General features: G+C 42.9%; 1 protein-coding gene across 4 annotated transcripts in view; it reads right to left on the reverse strand.

The window, feature by feature from the left end:
* LOC126984802 (katanin p80 WD40 repeat-containing subunit B1-like) overlaps nt 1-21,743 on the reverse strand; it is a 138,652-nt gene that overhangs the window by 45,064 nt on the left and 71,845 nt on the right. For all 4 annotated transcript variants that reach the window (XM_050838931.1, XM_050838942.1, XM_050838923.1 and 1 more), the window contains one exon: nt 425-555. In XM_050838931.1, coding sequence (XP_050694888.1) covers nt 425-555 — 131 coding nt within the window. The remainder of the gene's footprint in view (nt 1-424; nt 556-21,743) is intronic.

Consider the following 21,743-nt stretch of genomic DNA (forward strand, 5'->3'; position numbering starts at 1 on the left):
TTTTATAGTCACCAGTTAAGCTCTCACAAGGATATAATTCGGCTTGCCCACGGCCCATACATTGACCTATTAACCCATACAATAGTCACCCACAACACAGCATAATCTAGCATCACACCCACGTCTTCTCTTCCCCTTTCCCAACACAGCAACCAATTCAGACTACTCACCAGTATACAGTTTGCGTTGACCTATTACCGGTTAACCCATATAATACAGTCACCTACAACACAGCATAATCTAGCATCACATCCACGTCTTCTCTTTCCCTTTCCCAATACAGTACCAATTTAGACTACTCACCAGTATAGAGTTTGCTTGACCTATTACCAGTTAACCCATACAATACAGTCACCCACAACACAACATAACCCACTTCTTCATCCCTTCCCCCCCCATACAGTCACAAGTTCGGTCTACTCACCAGGATACAGTTCGGCTTGCCCACGGCCCATAGGTTGACCTTCTTGTCGTCACCACCCGTCACCAGCACGCGGCCGGACTTGTGACCCAGAGCCAGGCAGTTGACATTGGCACCGTGAGCCACGAACTCTTCTGTGGAGGAGAGAAAAAGGTGGATTAGTGAGTGCGTTGATGAGGGAGTAAGAGAAGAATAAGGAGAATGGTGGATGGGTTATTAGTGAGTCAGTTGAAGAGGAAGAGAAGAAAGTGGAGAAAAGAAAATAGCGGTGTAGTATTAATGTGTTCAGGAGGAAAAGCGAAGAGAAGAATATAGCAGCGTGGTATTACTGAGTGTACGTTCTGGTAGAAAAAAAAAAGAAAAAAAAGGGAATGGCATTGCGTTCAGGAGGAAGAGGAGAAACGAGAGGAGAATAGAAGAAAAGAGAAGAGATTAGCAAGGTATGGGCAGCAGGTGGAGGGGTGAAGGGACAAACAAAGAGATAACGGTGATATGAGATGAGAGAAAAAAGATCAAGAGAAGAGAAAATAGGAGACGGTACGAGATAATACAAAGACGAGAAAGAAATGAGAAAATTAATGGAAGAAAAAGAAAAGAAGAGAAAAGATGATTGAGACAGCGGAAGGAAAAGAGAAGAAAAAAGAATAAGAAGAAGAAAAATGAGTATAATAAGGTGAAAGACACACCAGTTTAGTACACATTGATGATAAAGAGAATAATAAAAAAAAACGGTGCAGTGATAAGAGAAAGATGGAGAGAATAACAATAATGAGAATCGAAAATGACATACGAAGAGGGCGTTTCTAATATGCGTGTAAAGTTATGACAAGTGGATGACACGTGGACAAATGAAGACAAATAGGTGATAAGGAAAAAAAAAAAATAAGTGCGAGGGAAAAATGAGGATTGTTAGGATTGATTGATTGATTGATAGTTTATTGTTACAGGTAAACAACAAGGGGGAAGGGAGGAACATGCCATCCCAACCCCCAGGCAGGCAGAATGTGATTATACGACTAGTAATACATGTGTAAGTAGCACCATGAAATTAAAAAGATACAATGGTAGGAATGAATGCACAACAAGGGAGGGTGATTAGAAGGAGGAGAAAGAAAGATCGGTGAGTACGTTGAGTATAATGAAGAGGAAGAGGAGGAAAACCAGGGAAGAGAGAGGGTTGGTGAGTACCTTAAGAATGAAGAAGAGAGGAGAAAGAGGAGAAACAGGTGCAGTGGTTAGCATGCTCGGCCCCACCAGCGAGCGGTCGTGTGTTCCATCCCTGAGCGTAGGATATGGATAGACGCTCTCCTATTACGTATCTGCCTCCCCCACACCTGCATCTGTTACCTGGCGGCCTTAGATAACGAGTGTAAGGGCCATATTTTTAAACATTTCTGCGCCCAAGAACGCGTAATTTACTAGTCTTTTGTGGGAGTTTAAGGCATTTCCAGGGGTACTCGTATGACCCTGGTGGTAGTCTGAGCCTTCTTCTGTACCGTGAACCTAAAAGAACACTCATTAGAACTCGATTAACCTCCTTTTTGGACTTTGGAAATAGTTGGTGTGATGGGTGGGGGCATCTGACAATACCAACCTAAGGGCCGCATTTTAAGACACCATCGCTTCTCACATCAACTATTTCTAAAGGTCAAAGAGGGGATCAATCTGGTTTTCATGAGTGTTTTTTAAGGTTCATGGTACAGAGGAAGGGTCAAACTACCACCAGGGTCATAAAACTACCCCTGGAAAGGCCTACAGCTCCTACGAAAGCCATGACAAATATGTGAACTTTTGCGACGAAATGTTTTAAAATACGACCCGCGTACTCTCAGACGCTCTCGCTTTTCACAACAAACATTTCCCAAGGCCACAGAGGAGATTAATCGCGTACTTAAGAGTGTTTTTATTTTCATGTTCTTGGTGCTTCTAAACTATATAACTTTTTCCTTTGACTTACTCTTTATTTTGGCACCATACAGTTACTAACAACTTCCACTTCTTTTTTGAACCATAGAATTGCTAACAACTTCAACTTCTTTTTTGAATCATACAATCACTGACTTCTTTTTTTGAACCATACAATTACTAACAACCTCCTCCACTTCTTTTTTTGCATCATACAACCACTAACAACTTCAACTTCTTTTTTGAACCATAGAATTACTAACAGCTTCTTTTTTTGCACCATACAATCACTAACAACTTTTTATTTTAACCATACAATCACAACAACCTCCACTTCTTTTTTGCACCATACAATCACTAACAACCTCCACTTCTTTTTTGCACCATACAATCACTAACTTCAACTTCTTTTTTAGCACCATACAATCACTAACAACCTCCACTTCTTTTTTTGCACCATACAATTACCAACGAAAAAAAAAGACGTGTCAGCAAATGTAGCAATTATAACCCGTAAAATTGGTACACAGAAAGCTGGTAAGGAACGGGGTCAAGCTGACTAATACTGTTGGAACTGGTTTAAAGGGAATGACATAGGAGGAGGAAGCTTGTAATATGCGTGTAAAACTATGACAAGTGGATAACAAGTGGACAAATGAAGACAAATGAGTGATAGGGTAAAAAAAATAGTGCGAGGTGAAAATTTGAATTGTTAAGATGGATAAAGGGAGGAGAAAGGAGGATCAGTGAGTACGTTGAGGATGAAGAAGAGGAGGAAGAGGAGAAAATAACGGAGGAAGAAAGATTAGGGTGGAGAGGAGGCAAGAAAATCCAGGAGAAAAAGTTAATAGAGTGAGATGAAGAAAATATAAGGAAAAAACCCCATTATGCAAGAGGAGAAAGAGGAGGAAGATAATTTACTGAGGACTAGAAAATAAGAAAAAAGAAAAATAACAAAAGAAACGAAAAGTAATATGCAAACTCTCTCTCTCTCTCTCTCTCTCTCTCTCTCTCTCTCTCTCTCTCTCTCTCTCTCAACCATTTAATTAAGGTGAGTCACGACCATAACGAGGCTAACTCAAGAGGGCGTGGGAGGAGGAGGCGGAGGAGGAGGAGGAGGATCAAGGAAGGAAGAGGAAGATTAAGGATGAAGAAGAGGAAGGGAAAGAAAGGATAGGAAGGAAGAAGGTAAACAAGATGAATCAAAGGGAATTAAAGGACAGGAAATAAAGACAGACAGAGGAAAGATGAAGGGAAGGAAAAAGAAAAAGGACAGGAAGGAAAGAGGGAAGGAGAGAATGGTGAAAGGAAGGAAAGAAAAGGACATGAAGGAGATAGGGATTAAGAAAAGGTGAATGGAAGATAATAAAAGAAAACGGAAGGAATGTACGCAAAGAAAAAATAAATAATGAAAGAGAAACAAAAGGAAGAAAAGAAGGGAATAAAAAGAAAGGAATGAATGTAAAGAAAATATGAAGAAAACGTGATAAAAGGGGACGAAAGATAGAAAGATAACAGCTGTATGAGAGAGAGAGAGAGAGAGAGAGAGGCGTCTTGACCTCCTTCACGAACGTGCCAAACCTGACCTGAGTGCCAATAGTGCCATACCTCTCTCTCTCTCTCTCTCTCTCTCTCTCTCACGGACACTTTCATTCCTACAACCTGTCTCAAGTGTAAAAATAAAACAAACAAAATATACGTAAATAAATAACATAAATAAAGTCTAAGAAAATATGTATACAACTTTCTATATATATTTCTTTTAATCTTCCATGTTATTCTTGACTGTCCTATTTCTTCTTCCTTTCCTCTTACTTGCTTCATTTACTATTCAGCTTTATATATTTCACTTTTATTACGCTATGTTATTCTGGTGCTTCCATTTTTTTCTTTTTTATTTGCTTCACTTAATATTCATCTCTCTCTGTATTTCTCTTTTATTATTCTATGTTATTCTGGTTCTTCTAGTTTTTTTCTTTCTTAGTCTTCATTTCTTTCTATATTTTCCTTTTATTCCTCTACGTTATTTCTGATTGTTGTGGTTTTCTTTTCCTTTCTTTCCTCTTTTTATTTGTTCGGTCACTTCCTCCTCTGTACGAGACCAAACGCAGCGCTGAATGAAACAATGAATAAAATAATAAAGAGCAAAAGTAAAGCGTAAAATTACGAAGCGAAGCAAGAGAGCAGGAAAGGTCAACAAAGATCAGCAGGACGTGACACTTAGAGGATCAAGGTATCTATGTTTTCCTTCGTTCTTTTTCACCCTTTGTTTTTACTCTATTTTTTTTTTATGCAGCGAGCGTAAGATAGAAAAACAAAACAAAAGAAAGAGAGGTAGGCATTTGATTACCTCTTATTTTCTCTCTAAATACGCACTCACTACATTTTTTTTATTTATTCTTTTCTTTTCTCTCTAAATACGCACTCGCTACATTCTTTTTTATATATTTTTTTTATCTAAATACATACTCGCTACATTCTTTTTTTTTGGTCCCTTTCTTTACCATAAACCTTGGAAATGATAGTTTCAAGGGAAGAGAAGAAAGCATTACATATATATATTATTTATGACCTTTAACACAACACACACACACACAAAAAAAAAAAAAAAAATAACACCACAAACCAATTCAATACATAGCACAATACAACATCAAACCAAACAGAGCAAAACACAAAACAACCTTTCAACACAACACGACATGGTATATTCGAATTTAAAGACGACAAAAAATACAATACAAGCGATTTTTTCGACACAACACAAACGAAAAAAACAAAACAAAACTAAGCACAACACAACACGACAAACAGCAACATAAAACAACGTAAAATAAGCAAACGCAACACAAATACAACACGAGAAACAAAGCAAATAAAACAAATGACAACACAAAGCAAATCAACACAAAAACCAAACACAACACAACACATGTAAACAAAGGCACAACAGAACAACACAAAATGATTAAGCAACAACACAAGACAAAACAAAACAAAGACGCAACACAAAATCATTAAACATCAACACAACCCTCTCTCCCCGAACACAAGCACCACACCATACACACACACACACACACACACACACACACACACGCAGGCCGGACAAACAGAGTGAAGGGTCAAAATAAACAAACAAAGCCATCCATGTAGCTACACGTGCTTGAGCCAGCCGTGTTCTGAGTGCCATCAAGTGCGCGGGAGTGTCTTATTGGTGCCACGGGAGGGGAAGGGGGGCAGGGAGGGCTGAAGGAGAGTAGGTGAGGGGAAGGGTGGGAGGAAGGGTAGGAGAAGGGAGGAGGAGGGACGAGTAATACTTGAGTCACTGGTCGTTATATTCAAGACACGAGATGGCAGGACATGTAAGGAGAAGGAGAGAGGGAGAGGGGTGAGGGGAGAGGAGGAGAGAGGGGGATTGGATGGGGAGATAGGACGGTTGGAGAAGGGTTATGGCGACGGATGTATTGAGGAAAGGGGAAAGGGATGGAGGGAAGAAGAGGAGAGGGAAGAAAGGAAGGGAAAAGTGAGGGTTGAGAGGGTAGAAAGAAAGGGGTATTACGAATGTATGGGGAGAGAGTAAGAAAGGGAAAGGGAGAGAGGAGAGAAAGGAATGCGGAGAAGAAAAAATAAAGGGGGATGTGAGGGGAAGGAAAAGTGCAAGAGACAGGAAGGGGAGAGGAGGAGAGATAAGGCGAAAGAAAAGGATACGAGATAAAGGGAGAGAGAAAAAGGAGAGGAGAGAAGAGAAGAGGAATTGAGGGAAAAGGGATAAGAAAAATAGTTGGGGAGTTGAATGAGAGAAAAGGTAAGATGTAGAATAAAGGAGGAGGAAGAGGAGGAGGAAGAAGAGGAGGAGGAGGTATAACAGTGGTCTTGCAAGTGACAGAGAGGGATAAAGAATCATCAGAATTTCCGGAGTTGCTGTTTCCGTTAACCACCACCACCACCACCACCACCACTACCACTACTACCACCACCACCACCACCACCACTACTACCACCACCACCACTACCACCACCACCACGTAGTTTCCTAATCACCCTACTACCATTATCACTACTACTACTACTACTACTACTACTACTACTACTACTACTACTACTACTACCACTACAACTATCACCACCACCACCACTACCACTATACAATATACCACCACCACCACCACCATCTCTAATTAACCTAACCTCACCACCTGTTTCCACCTGTCGCCACGTTTAATTACAACCACAAACATTACCTCAAACAAAGGAGATTAGAGCACCGCGGTCATGATAATAATAATAATAATAATAATAATAATAATAATAATAATAATAATAATAATAATAACAAAATCTCTTATCTAATGTTACAGGTATCACTTAACATTTCTTTCTTTTGTCTGTATTTTACGCACGAATTCTGTTCATAATAATCTCTCAGTTGACTATTTTTTTTCTCATTTGACTTCTTTCTCCGGACCAAATTCCTGTCGTTTCTGGAGCATTTTAAGACATTTTCTCCGAGTCTTTGTTTGTCATCACTCGGTCGTTGCATCCTCTCTCTCTCTCTCTCTCTCTCTCTCTCTCTCTCTCTCTCTCTGTTGGTTATTCGTTTTTTCTCCTTTGACAATAGAAAACAAAACAAAAAGGATTCAATTTGCTCCTCTGTATCGATTTAATTATTTCCTGAAAGACTCTAGTTTGGTCTCTCTCTCTCTCTCTCTCTCTCTCTCTGCTCCGTTACCTCTGTCCTTTAAATAATTAATGAACTAAGTCGTTAATTCCGGTCTTCCTTTGTTTAGCCTCATTTGTCCCTTTTAATTATTTCCAAAACTAATGATCCGTTAACATTTCTGCATTTTTTTTTTTTTTTTACTAATTACAAGAACCCCCTTTACTTTTCTATTGTTCCCTCCTAACTGATTTTTCTGTTCTATTATTTCGTTTGTCTTTTTTTCTTTCTTTTATTAATGCCAAGAGCTTCCTCTATTCTCAGTCTTTTTTTTACTAATAGCAAGAATCTCCTTCAATTATTTAGTCTTTCTTTCTTATTGATTTTCCTGTTCTACCGTTTCGTTTCTTTTTGCTCATTCTTTTATAAATAACAAAAACTTCACCGATTTGTCTATTTCTCCATTGCTTAATCATTTATCTCTTCTATCATTTCGTTTATATTCCAACCACTATAATCTTGTTCACACTAGCCTGGCAAAGAAGCCCCTCCCCCTTCCCCTTTTACGTCTCTCTCATTGGTCAGTCCGGAAGTAAGCCACGCCTCCTCTCTAAACCAGGTAAAGGTTAAATCACATTGGTGGATACTGGGTTGGAATGAGCGAGACGTATTTGCTAAGTTAGTGGGAAGAGTATATCGATATAATCATCATTAATATCACTATCTTCTTTATCATCAAAAACAACAATAACGATATCAACCCTTGTCGTCTCTATCTCTTATTTTTTTCGTCATTAACTCTTTATCTTTCTACGTTTCCTGTCTATGTTAATTTTCCTTCATCACTTCTCTTACATAACTTTCTGGTGCTCATTATTTATTATTATTATTATCATTATTTTTATTACTGAGGAGATTTACAGGTGTTTTTTTCTACCTGCATACCGGCGACTCAGGTGTTTCTTAGAAGGTGCGTATGTGTCATTACCCTCCCCCCCCCCCTCCTTAGCCTCATATTCTTCCTTGCCTCCTACCTATCAATCTTTTTTTCCTCTTCTCCTTACTCCTCTTCTACTTCTCCACTTCCTCTCTGTGCCTCAGCTTTCTTTTCTTCCCTCCCTTCTATACTCATCACTTTCTCTTTTCTCCCATTCTACTGCCCTCTCTTCTATCTCTCCTCTTCCTTTCCTTACTTCTGTCTTCCTTCTCTTCTCTCCTCCTGTTTGTTCCTTATATCTTTTTTTTTTCTATCAATCCTTTTATTTATTTCTTCTTTCTTTTTCTACTTCCTCCTCCTCTCCTACCCATCCATTTATGTGTTTCTTACTTCCTTATTTGTCTTTTTATTTATATTCTTATTCTTTCTCTCTTCATCCTTCTTATATCTTCACTTCTTTATAAGCCTTTTATTCTTTACTGCTCTCTCTCCTCCTCTTTATCCATTTATGTGCGTTTTACCTCTTACCCAATCTCCCTTCTCCCTCTCCTCTCCTCCTCCTATCACTCACATCTTCCCTCCCTCATCCTCCCATCTATCAATCTCTTTCTCTTCCCTTTTCTTCTCTCCCTCCTCCTACCCTTCCACTCTCTTCTGTGCTTCTTAAATCTTATTCAGCTTTCCTCCTCCTCCTCCTCCTCCGTGTCCTCTTTCTGCACGCTCCTTCCCATCCGTCACTCCTCCTCCTCCTCAACCTCGTTGTCCTCCCCTCTTCCTTCCTTCATCCACCAAAATGACCTAATAATTGACTAACGAGACTCCTCCTCCCCTTACGCCCTACTCTCATTTTGCTTACCCTATTCCTTACCCCTCCCTTCCTTCTTACCTCTCAATCTACCTATCTAACCCACTTACCTGTCTGGTTACCTCATTATCCTACCTTTCCTTCATGACTCCCCTCTTTCCTACCTATCTGTCTATCTACCTAACCCACTTACCTAACTAGCTACCTCATTTCTCCTACCTTTCCTTTATAATTCCCCTCTTTGCTACCCATCTATAAATTTACCTAACCCATTTACCTACTTATTTACCTCATCTTTCCTATATTCCTCCTTATCCATCCAACCTTCTTACCTACCTATGTTAATTATTCCTACCTTTCCCTTACCCCATCCTTCTTCCTACTCATTTACCTTTCAAACTCCCTCCCTTCCAACACAGTTACCTACCTACCTGTTTACCTAACCAACTAATTCGTCCTTCCTTCCTTCCCTTCTTTCCCACCCTCCTCCTCCTCCTCCTCCTCATTCTCAATTCCCTGACTCACTCTCCCTCCTCCCTTCCTCTCTCCGTCCTTCCTTCCTTCCTTCCTTCCTTCCCTCGTCCAATTATGTTTCACTCTCGCTATTGCTTCGTCACATATTTAGCGATACATTAATAAAGGAAGAATAACAAGGAGGGAGGAAGAGGGAAGGAAGGAGGAGGATAAGAAGGGGAAAGAGAAATGAAGGGAAGAAGAAGAAAGAGGAGGTGGTGGATGAAGGAATAAACGCGAAGTGAGAGGAGGAAGGCAGGAAGAGGAGGAGGAGAATAAAAAAAAGGAAGGAAGGAAGGAAAGAAGTACGAATAAGGGAAAGAATAGAGAAAGATAGAGGGAGAAAGAAGGAATGTCAGAAATGAAGGAGACAGGATGGAGGAGAGGAAGAGGAGAAAGAAGAGAAAGTGAAAAAAAAAGAATGAAAGGAAGGAAGGGATAAAAGAAGAAAATGGATGTTAAGAATGAGAAAGAAGGGAAATAATAAAATAAAAGAATAAAGAATGGGAAGGAGTAGGACGCAAGGAAGAATGACAGGCGAGGAGGGAAGGATGGCAGGGAAGGAGGGAGGAAGGAGGAAGAAATCAATGACCTCTCCAGATAATAATATCCTCGGGAGCTTCATCTTTCCCTACTGTAAGCGTCTATCATCCCTTCCCTTCATTCCATCCTCTCCTCTTCCCTTCTTCACTAACCTGCCCCATCATCTTCATTCCTCTCCTCTTCTTCATTTCTCTCCTCCTCCCTTCCCTTCATTCCATCCTCTCCTCTTCCCTTCTTCACTAACCTGCCCCATCATCTTCATTCTTCTCCTCTTCTTCCTGTCTCTCCTCCTCCCTTCCCTTCATTCCCTCCTTTCCTCTTCCCTTCTTCACTAACCTGCCCCATCGTCTTCATCCCTCTTCCCTTCCCTTCTTCACTAACCTGCCCCATCGTTTTCATCCCTCTTCCCTTCCCTTCTTCACTAACTTGCCCCATCGTCTTCATTTCTCTCCTCCTCCCTTCCCTTCTTCAGTAATCTCTCCCATCTTCCCTACTTCACTAATGTCTCCCATCTTCTGAAGTGTGATAGATGGGAAAGCCGTAACGTTATTTTTCTATATTTTTTTTCTATACTAACTTTTTTTCCTACATTTTTTGCGCCCTTCTCTGTATCTATGTCTTCATTTTTCATTTTTTTTCAATACTAATGTTTTTTTCTTCTATTTTATGCTCTCTCTCTCTCTCTCTCTCTCTCTCTCTCTCTCTGTCTTTATGTCTGTCTCTTCTATATAATGTCTTGTTACTTATTCCTATCTGATATTCTTCCTCTTCTCCTTCTCTTTTTCTTTAATATTTGTTCTACCTTCTTTATTTCTCTCATTCGTTACGCTTCTTCTCTCTTTCTGCCTCTTATTCCCCCTCTTTCTCTCTTCTACTCTTCTCGTTTTGCTTCCTCCGTCTCCTCCCCTTCTTAATCCTCCTTTCATTTCAGCCACCCCTTACCCTCTTCCTCCTCTTCCATCTACGTCCTCCCCTCCTCCTCCTCCTCCATCTTCCTAACCCTTCTCCTCTTTGACTAACGCAGAATTGAAACACCCTTACCACTTATTCAAACCCTCTTCTTGTCTATTCAATCGTCTATTCAACCCTTCTTTCTACGCTCAACTGCCGGTCTCCATTCCCCCTTTCACACGCACACGCACACACACACGCACACACACACACACACACACACACACACGGAGGACATTTGGAAGGTCACATGAGAGGAAGGAATAATAACTGTAAAGAAATGAAGAATGCGAGGGAAATGCACTACAGAAGGAGGAGGAGGAGGAGGAGGAGGAGGAGGAGGACAGCAATTGTGAGCATCAGCAGACCGTGAGAGAGGTAAGATAAGTAGACGTGACGAGGAAGGAAGGAAGGAAGGAAGGTAGGAAGGAAGAGAGGAAGGTAGGAAGGAAGGAAGGAAGGAAGGAGGAGAGGAATGAATGAAGGAAGGAAGGAAGAGAGGAAATAAGGAAGGGAGGGAGGAAGGAAGGAAGGAAGAGAGGAAGGAAGGAAGAAAGGAAAATAGAAAAGAAAGGCAGTGAAGGGGACAACAAGGAGAAAAGAACGTCAGAAAAGAGGGTAAGAAAGGAAAATAGACTTAAAAAGAGGAAAAGGGAGAAAGAGAAGAAAGGAACGATAAAACAGGACAGGAAAGGATAGGAATGAAAGAACGAACACAAAATAAGGAAACGAAAAGAAAGGAAGGGAAGGAAAGGAAGCGAATGAACACGAAGGAGAGGAATTAGAGAATAGGAAAGGAAATAAAAAGCAAAGTAAGGCTAAATCATTCATGAGAGAGAGAGAGAGAGAGAGAGAGAGAGAGAGAGAGAGAGAGAGAGAGAGAGAGAGAGAGAGAGATCGCCAGGCCACTCTGTCCAAATCGCCGTTGATCCTGCAGAAAAGGGGAAGGATGAAGAGGATAGGGAGCGAGAGTGGGCGAGATGATGGAGAGGGCGAGAGAGTGAGGGCGGAGATAAAGGCGATAAGAGGAGAAGAGACAGAGGGAAGGTTAAAGATAAGCGGAGATAAAAGATGAGAGAAGGAAATAAGGGAGGAACAGAAGAGGAAGAAAACAGTAAACAAAGAAGAAGAGAAAGAAAGGAAAATGAGATGAAAGAAGGGAATAAGGGAGGAACAGAAGAGGAAGAAAACAGTAAACAAAGAAGAAGAGAAAGAAAGGAAAATGAGATGAAAGAAGGGAATAAGGGAGGAACAGAAGCGAAAGAAAACAGTAAACAAAGAAGAAGAGAAAGAAAGGAAAATGAGATGAAAGAAGGGAATAAGGGAGGAACAGAGGAGGAAGAAAACAGTAAACAAGAAAGAAAAGAAAAAAAGAAAAGAAAATGAGATGAAAGGGAATAAAGGAACAACATATAAGGAAGAAGACAGGAAGCAAGAAAAGAAAGAAAATAAAAGAAAATGTGATAAAACAAGGAAATAAAGGAACCAAAGAAGAGGAAGAAGACAATAAGCATAAGAAAAAAAGGAAAACAAAAACAAAAAACAAAATAATAATGAAAGAGAAGAGAGAGGAACTAAATAATAAAAAAGAGAAAGGAGGAGAATGGGACACGCTCAGAAGAAAGGAGGAAGCGGATAGAGAAGTAAGATGACACAGGAACAGGATCAGAGGAGGAGGAGGAGGAGGAGGAGGAAACAAAAATGCTGAAATGGCAGTTTTAATAAATGGAGCGAAGAGTGAACGGTGTGTGTGTGTGTGTGTGTGTGTGTGTGTGTGTGTGAACGCCCTCTAGGTATCTTCCCCCTCCCATCCTCCTTCCTCTCGTACCGGAACAAGACGTGTCACCTCCCGGATCATCTCCCGTACAGCGGAATACCTCATCTCCATCTCCGCATCGCATCGCATCGCATCGCATCGCATCTCTCTCTCTCTCTCTCTCTCTCTCAGTTCCTGGTAGTGGTTGGGGACGAAGGCAACCACGTGTGACGCTCTTTGTCTTGTCTGTCTGTCCTGTTCCTGTCTACCTGCTCACCTGTCTTCCTGTCCACCTATCTACCTGTCCATTTGTCTACCTCTTAACCTGTCGATTCTGTCCCCTCACCCTGTTATTTGTTACGGTTACCCTTTTTTTTTTTGTCTTAATGTTATATTTCTATTAATTTGTTTCTGTATATTTATGGTTTTCTTTCTCTTTACTGTTACGTCTATTTATCTGTTCCTGTCTTTCGTTATCTTTTGTTTTTATCTATATCTGACTTTTAAACTTTTCTCTCTATTATTTTCGTCCGTAACCGTCTTTCATTATCTTTATTTAATCTAACATGACTTACAATTTCTTTCTTTGATATTTTTCCTTACCCGCCTGTCATCGTTATCTATTCACATCTGACATCTTATCCTTCCTTCCTTGTACATTCAAACCTGTCTATCTGCTTATCTTCTTCGTCAACACTTACCCTGACGCTAACCTTTCATGCTTACACCTGTCCTGCTCCTTTCTCCACCTGTATAAATGATCTACCTCACCATTAGCAGGAGAAGTGTCAGTACGAGAGAACAGTGCCACTCGACCTTTTATATTAGGTGTTACAGTGATGGAAGGTGAGTGAGCCTAGTGATGGTGAAGTACCGATTGCATGACCTCTCTTAGTAAAGGTGACTGGGTGAGGAATAAGGAAGTGGTAGGCTGAGACAATGCAGTGAGCCACCACCAAGCCTGGCAAGGTGCGGCTGTGGTGACGAGTGACAGCGGGCAGTGACAGTTGAGGCAGCGGCACTTTACCCACGAGAAACTAAGTACCTAACAGGGCAGTAACAGGTGTAGTGGCAGCAGGAGGGGTTGTAGGGGCAGGAATGGCAGTTCGAAGGCGTTTAGTGGCAGCAGTAGTAGTAGGCCTACCCAAGGGTGGCACGTGAGCAGGAGCATCAGGGGGGCTGAAGGGGGGGGTGCGGGGCAAGTTACCTATACTGTCGAACTCGGAGTGCGTGAGGCGCCAGGCGCGGGGTCTGCCGGGCAGGGTCTTATGGCGGCAGCAGGACCGAACCCGCCGGCCCGACCCGCCCTCCCCGCCCTCCGACCCCCGCCTCGTGCACGTCCGCCCGCGGTGACAGCCCAGCCGCGTGGGCGTGAGGGGCGGGATGCGGTGAGGGGGGCGTGGGCGGGGGATGACGGTGGTGTGGGACGCAGCCAGCAGCCCCAGCGTGGCGGCATCACCCAGACAGGGGGGCGCCGCTCCCTGGACCAGCCTCGCCCTGCTCTCCACGTGTCACCACTCGACCCCTGCCAGCATCTGGAACGGGGTGGGGCAGGGCGCGGCACGGCTCACCACTCACTCCCCTTCAGGACGGCGAGGCGGAGTGGGAAGGGGCGTGGGTGAGAAGTCCTTGTCCTCCCTCCGCCCTTTGTCTCCCTCACAAGTAGGGCAGAACGAGACGGAACGAGAGGGCGAAGAGGCGTAGGTGTGCAGCTCTCCCTTACTCCCAAGCACCTTGAGACGCGGGGCGAGGCGCGGGGAAGGTTAGAGAGCAGGGGTCATTCCTCTCACTCCTCACTCGTGGCTCCTCCGTCACTCCCTTACAGACGAGGAGTGAAGGGGACAAGGAGTTAGTCTTCGTCACGCCTTAGGTAACAGTACAGGTGACACTCCACAGATAACGTTCAGGTAACTCTTCTCAAGTAACGCCTCAGGTAACTTTCCTTATGCTCCCATCACTCCTTCACTAACTCTCCTCTGTCATTACTCCCCCTTCAAGAAAACCAACGCCCGCTCACTTTTGATTGGGGAACTATAAGAGGGGGAAGAAAAGGAAGGGGGTTAGAGGAGTAGGGCGTCGTCTGCTACCCTGGACCCCCACCACCATAACCAACACAACCCCAAACACAATAATTTTTCTTTAATGATACACCAAAACAGTTATTATCTCTGTCTCTCAAGCTATTATCTCTCTCTCTCTCCCACTCCCTTCACTCTCCCTCTCGGCCAGACGGTGAGACGGGGGAGGGGAGGGGGGGGGGGGACAAAGGGGGTGAGAGTGGGTCTTCAGGGCAGGTCTTGAGGTCACAGGGGGCACGCAAGGTCACGCTTACCTGCCTACCCACGTGCGACCTAGACTCACACACACACACACACACACACACACACACACACACACACACACACACACACACACACACACACACACGCGCGCGCACACACACACGTATCAGTTACCGTAGACAGAAAAAAATAACAATAAAAACAGTTTCGTAAGATGGCTTTCACATTTCGATAAGGCGAGAAAAAAAGGTTGACAGACTTCCTTGGTACACACACACACACACACACACACACACACACACACACACACACACACACACACAACGGCGACACGTACGCACGCACACACAGACAAGGCGCCGCAGGTAAGACCAATTAAATTATGCACACACACACATACGCACATGCGCACGCGAAAACACACACACATGTACGCAAAACTTCCGCGTACACACAAAAATCCGACACATGTGAACCACAGACGCACACGAACGCGATAACAAGACGAAAATACACAAGTGGAGAAGAAAAAAAGAAAAGAAAAAAGGGAAAGTTAAAGGTTACAAGTTAAAAATAAATGACACAGATAAGAAGATATTTTTTCACCTCTGAAATCGGCATGGGGTAAGAGGAGGAGGAGGAGGAGGAAGAAGAATAAAAAGAAAAGAAAATGATGAAGAAAAAAAAAAAAAAAGAGGAGGAGGAGGAGGAAGAGGGGGAATGGGAAGGGGCAATGGAAGGGCGTGAGGAGGAGGAGGAGGTAGAGGAAGAAGGGAGAGAGAGATGACCTTCCTCTAATTGATGGAGGAGAAGGTGAGAGGTAAAAGGGGGGGAGGGGGATGCGGATGAAGACACCTGTGGGAAGAAAGGCAAGCTGGGAGGATGACTGGGGCGGAAAGGGACAAAATGAGAAAAAAGTAAAGCAAAGAATGAGAGAATGAAAGAAAGAAAACAAAGAGGCAGGAAGAAAGGTAGATAATTATAAAAAGGAAAGAGCGAAAAGGAGAAAACGAGACAAACAGAGAAAGAAGTAAAGCAAAGAATGAGAAAGAAAGAAAAAAAAGAGGAAGGAAGAAAGGTAGAAAATTAAAAGAGAAAAAAGTGAAAAAGAGAAAACGTGACAAAAAGAGAAAGAAGTAAAGCGAAGAATGAGAGGAAAAAAGAAAACAGATAAAGAAAGGAAAAGAATAACAGAGATAGAAAAAGAGAAAAAGAAAATGAAAGAGAAATGGATATAAAAAGGAGTAAAAGAAGAAGCAAATGAGATAAGTAAAAAAAAAATATTGAAAGAAAGGAAAAATGAAAGAAAACAAAGAGAAATAAAGAGGGGTAAAGAACTATAACAGAAAAAAAGATAGAATGAACAAAGACCAAAAAGAAAAAGGGCAAGGAATAAAAAACAGGAAGGAGCAGAAGAAAAAAAGGTGAGAAAGAGAAAGTAAAACAAAAAATAAGACAGGAAGAAAACAAAAAGGAAGAAATGCTAAGAATTACGAGAAAATGATAGAAAAATAAAAAAGGAAGGAAAGTGAGGAAAATAAACAGAAGGAAAAAAAAGAAAGAAGAAAGGAAAGACAGGTAATATGATGTAAGTAGGTGAGAAAAATAATTCTAATCGAAATCTCTGCTTACTGAACAGAATTAACTCTCTCTCTCTCTCTCTCTCTCTCTCTCTCTCTAAACAACCCCTCTTTCCCCCTCCCTTCTTCCTTTTTCCCCTTTCTTTCCTCTCCCTTTCCTCCTCCTCCTCTTCCACCTCTCTCTCTCTCTCTCTCTCCCTTCCTTCCTTCCTCCTCTCCTCCTCTTCCTCCTTTACCTTCATACTCTCCAACAGAATCCAGCCTCTCCATTTTCTCCTCTCGCCTTTTCGCTCTCTCCCTCCCCATTCTTCTCCTTGGCACCCTCTGGCTTCTCTTCCTTTCCAAAACCGACGGACTTCTACAATCTCATCTCCCCCCTCCTCCTCCTCTTCCTCCTCCTCCTCCTCCTCCTCCGTACCCCAAATATTGACAGGCCCTGTAACTCACTTCCCACAAAACCTTTCTCTCTCTCTCTCTCTCTCTCTCTCTCTTTTCTGACCTTCCCTACACGCCCTCGCATTGGGAGAGAGAGAGAGAGAGAGAGAGAGAGAGAGAGAGAGAGAGAGAGAGAGAGAGATACATGATAAATGATAATGAGACCTTAAGTGAAAGAGGGAGAAAAAGAGGGACAGACAGACAGACAGACACAGACAGAGAGCAAGACCAGAAGGAGGAAAGGAGGAAAGAGTCTGGAGGGAAATCGATGGGAGCTAAAAGGAGTGGAGGGAGAGAGGTAAACATCGTAAAAGGGAGGGAAGATAGGGAGGAAAGGGGAAGAAGGAAGGAGAACGGGAAGTCAAGAAATACAATGGAGGAATGTAGAAGGTGAAAGGAGATAAAAGAGGAGGGGAGGGATGAAGAAGGAAGGGAAGGAGGGGAAAAGGAAAGGAAGGAAGTAAGGAAACTCGAAGGAAGAGAAAAAAAAATTAGACTGGAAGAAAAGGTGAAGGGAAAGGAAGAAAGTAGATAAGGAAAGGATATAATGAAGGGAAGGAAAGGAAGAAAAATAAAGTAAGGAAGGCAGGAAGTGAGAAGATATAGGAAAAGAGATAAAAGAAGGAAAGGAAAGAGGGAAAGGGAGAAAATAATGGAAAGAAAGGACAAAGAAAAGTAACAAAATGAGCAAATAACGACCAAAAGGAGAGAAGAAATGAAGATGAGAGAGAGAGAGAGAGAGAGAGAGAGAGAGAGAGAGATAGAGAGAGAGAGAGAGAGAGAGAGAGGAGAGAGAGAGAGAGAGAGAGAGAGAGAGAGAGAGGAGAGAGAAGGAGGAAAAGTAGGCAAAACGTTGAGAGAGAGAGAGAGAGAGAGAGAGAGAGAGAGAGAGAGAGAGAGAGAGAGAGAGAGAGAGAGAGAGAGAGAGAGAGAGAGAGAGAGAGAGAGAGAGAGAGAGAGAGAGAGAGGTAGAGAGATCGAGAGAGAGTGAGAGAGAGAGAGAGAGAGAGAGAGAGAGAGAGAGAGAGAGAGAGAGAGAGAGAGAGAGAGAGAGAGAGAGAGAGAGAGAGAGAGAGAGAGAGAGAGAGAGAGAGAGAGAGAGAGAGAGAGAGAGAGAGAGAGAGAGAGAGAGGTAAATATAGAAGGTAGGCAAAAAAATACATAATTGGAGTCGTTAAGATAAGAAGCTGTGAAGCAATCAAGTACTTGAGAGAGAGAGAGAGAGAGAGAGAGAGAGAGAGAGAGAGAGAGAGAGAGAGAGAGAGAGAGAGAGAGAGAGAGAGAGAGAGAGAGAGAGAGAGAGAGAGAGAGAGAGAGAGAGAGAGAGAGAGAGAGAGAGAGAGAGAGAGAGAGAGAGAAATAGTGACGTCACATTAGTAGATATGACCTCAATTCCAGAAGAGCCTCTGTGTGTGTGTGTGTGTGTGTGTGTGTGTCAGAGAGCGGGGTCGCACCTGGGCAGACAAGGACGTTGATGCAGGTGTTAATATCATTGTTATTGTTGTTCTTGGTTGTTGTTGATGGTGGTAGGATGATGATGCTATTATTATTATTATTATTATTATTATTATTATTATTAGTAGTAGTAGTAGTAGTAGTAGTAGTAGTAGTAGTAGTAGTAGTAGTAGTAGTAGTAGTGGTAGAGGTGGTGAAAAAGGTACAACAATATCCATTAGTAAGAGATATTTACTTTCCTTTTCACTTTGTTTTTTTTTCCCATTCTTGCTTCATCGTGTATAAAAAACGACATACCATCATGACGCCACTACAACGACTATTACCGCTGCAGCTACTACTACTACAATTACTACTACTACTACTTTTCTCATTGCATTTATACTCGTAAATAGTATACACCATAATGAATAGTTGAGGGATATGATAAATGGAAGGAAATATACGTGGATGGAAGTGTGTCAACAGGAAAGGAAGGAAGGAAGGAAGGAAGGAAGGAAATAGACAAAAATAAAGTTATCATTCTGCGCAAAGAAAAAAACAGACGAAAAACGGTGTGAGAGAAGAGAAAACGAGGAAATGCTAGACGAATAAGGTTATTTAGGAAGGAGAGGAGAGGATGATGATGGTGCAGGAAGAGGAGGAGGAGGAGGAGGAGGTAGTGGCCTTGCTATCCTCCCACGGCAGCAGTGAAAGGGCTTAGCGTTGGTTGGGATTGAAGGAGCTGCCCTACTCTCCTGCCCCTTCCTTCCCCATCCCCTTCCCATCTACCCCTTCTTCCCCTACCTGCAACCCATTCCCCATCTTCCCCTCTCCCTTCCCCTTCTCTTATCTTTAGCCTTTTTTTCACAAGTTCCCTTCCTCCTACCTCCATATATTTCCCTTTCTCCCTTCCCCCTTCCCCTTCTACCTGCATCCCATTCCTATCTTCCTCTCCCCGTTCTCTTTCACCTACCAGCATCTTTTCCCCATCTTCCACTTCCCTTTCTTCTATCTCTATTCCTTCCCTATCTTTCCCCTTTCCTTTCCTCAATTTTCATCCCTTCATATTTTCCCCCTTCCTCTTCTCCTTTCTCCGTCCCTTCCCCATCTAGTACCTCTCCACCTTCCCATTCCCCAAGCCCCCTTTTCTTCTTCCCCCCTATCAATCCCCTTTCCCTAATTCCTCCCCTAACTGCTTCCCTTTCCCCTCCTTTCTTTCTCTTTTCCATTTTTCATTATTTTTCCTATTCTAATGATGCCCCTTCCCTCTCCATCCCCATCCTCTTCCTTTTCTTCCTCGCTTTCCCTACCTCCACCCTTTCCCCCTTCCTTCCCTCCTTTATTTCTCCCTCTCTCCTTCCCTTTCACACTTTACCTGTCACTCCTCCCTTCACTTTGTTACCTTAATTAAGAGCGTTTTCTTTCTCTCTCTCTCTCTCTGTTTGTTTTCTTTATCGAATTTACGTGAGCAAGGTTTGTAAAGGTAAATACGAGAGAGAGAGAGAGAGAGAGAGAGAGAGAGAGAGAGAGAGAGAGAGAGAGAGAGAGAGAGAGAGAGAGAGAGAGAGAGAGAGAGAGAGGCGGAGGTTGAAAGCATGAAACAATCTCGCATTTGCGTCAATTAAGCTTATGAATCAAAATGACATAATTGCGAAGCCATTTGAGAACACAATGATAGGAAAAGTGAAACGGAAAGGAAGACTCTCTCTCTCTCTCTCTGTCTGTGTGTGTGTGTGTGTGTGTGTGTGTGTGTGTGTGTGTGTGTGTGTGTGCGTGCAGCGATCAATGGGGAGAGAGAGAGAGAGAGAGAGAGAGAGAGAGAGAGAGAGAGAGAGAGAGAGAGAGAGAGAGAGAGAGAGAGAGAGAGAGAGAGAGAGAGAGAGAGAGAGAGAGAATCATCACAAATTGAAGTATATTGACTAAAGCTCCATCGCAAACACATCAATTTTTCCTCCTCTGATTCTCCTCACCATCACCACCACCATCACCTCCACAACCATCCTCACCAGCACAACAACAACAACAACAACAACAACACCATCTCTACCACCACACACCAAAAACAAAACAACCGAGTAACTCAAAAACAAAAACAAAAACAATTAAACCCATACAGACAAACAAAAAAAAGCATCACGTGTCCCCAAAAGAAACATGTACAAAACAGGGAAATATTTTACTCGAGAAGAAAAGAATGACGTTAAGGAGGTGGGTAAGGAGGAAAGAAGAGGAGGAGGAGGAGGAGGAAGAGGTAGGTGTGACAAGCAGAAGACAGGTGAGGATGGAGAGAGAAGAAAAGATGAGGAGGAAGGTAAGGAGGGACAAAGAGGCAGGTAAGGAGAAGGAGGAGGAGGTAAGGAGGAGAATTGGAAGGAGGAGGAGGAGGTAAGGGGGATGATGAGGAGGAGACAAGTAAGGAGGCAGGTAAGAAAGACGAGCACAAGACAGGTGAGAATGGAGAGAAGGAAAAACGAAAGAAAAAGTGACGGGGAGAATTTCAAGACGGGATGAAAAGGAAAGGAACGAGGGAGTACGAGGAGATGCAGAGAGCGTGAGGGAAGATTACGAAAGGTGCAAAGGGAATATAAAAAAAGCAATGAGAAAATAAACAAAAATGGAGAGGGACAGTTGGGAATGGACGTATAAAATGCAGATGGAAGAAAAGAAGAAATGGTTAGAAATAAAGAAAGGCATAGAAAAGAAGATAAAAGGCAGGAAAAGTTGCAAGAAGGAAAATATACAAAAAGATCAGAGTTTAGGAGAAAAGGACAGCCATAGCATAGGAAAATAACGAAAGAAGAGGAGGATAAGGGAAGGACGATGCGAGCGAGGAAATGCAGGAGGGGAAAGATTTAGGAGGATAGGGAGGGAAGAAGGGGAAGGAAGGGGAGGAAGAGATTTCAAGAGGATAGGACAAGAGAGCGGTGGAGGGATGGGATCGAGAGGGAAAGTGTCCTCCTCTCCTCTTCCTTCTTCCTCCCATCTCTTCCTTCCTCCTCCTCCTCCTCCTCCTCCTCACTCTTCCTTCTTGCACACACACACACGCCGCCACCCTCTACCGCGTGGCTGTTGCTCCCCGCGGCTACTGGGGCGTGGCAAGGCGTGCACACACACGCACGCACGCACACACACACACACACACACACACCTACACACACACACACCTCGGGGACATGACGGACAGAAACAAATCACAGATAGACAGGAAGACAGACAGACACACACACACACACACCTCGGGGACAAGACGGACAGAAACAAATCAGATAGACAGGAAGACGGACAGGAAGGTTTACACACACACACACACACACACACACACACACACACACACACATACACACGACCTTAACCGATTACATTACGTGAAGGCAACCGCAGCATCTCTCTCTCTCTCTCTCTCTCTCTCTCTACCGGACAAATCTAGCAGGTACGAAAAAATAGCAGGGCGACAATTACAAATGAAAAAAAAGAAGGAAAAATCTAACCGGATACGATACAGAAAAAAAAAGAATAAA

The sequence above is a fragment of the Eriocheir sinensis genome, chromosome 5, assembly GCF_024679095.1.
Source record: "Eriocheir sinensis breed Jianghai 21 chromosome 5, ASM2467909v1, whole genome shotgun sequence".
Lineage (NCBI taxonomy): Eukaryota > Metazoa > Arthropoda > Malacostraca > Decapoda > Varunidae > Eriocheir > Eriocheir sinensis.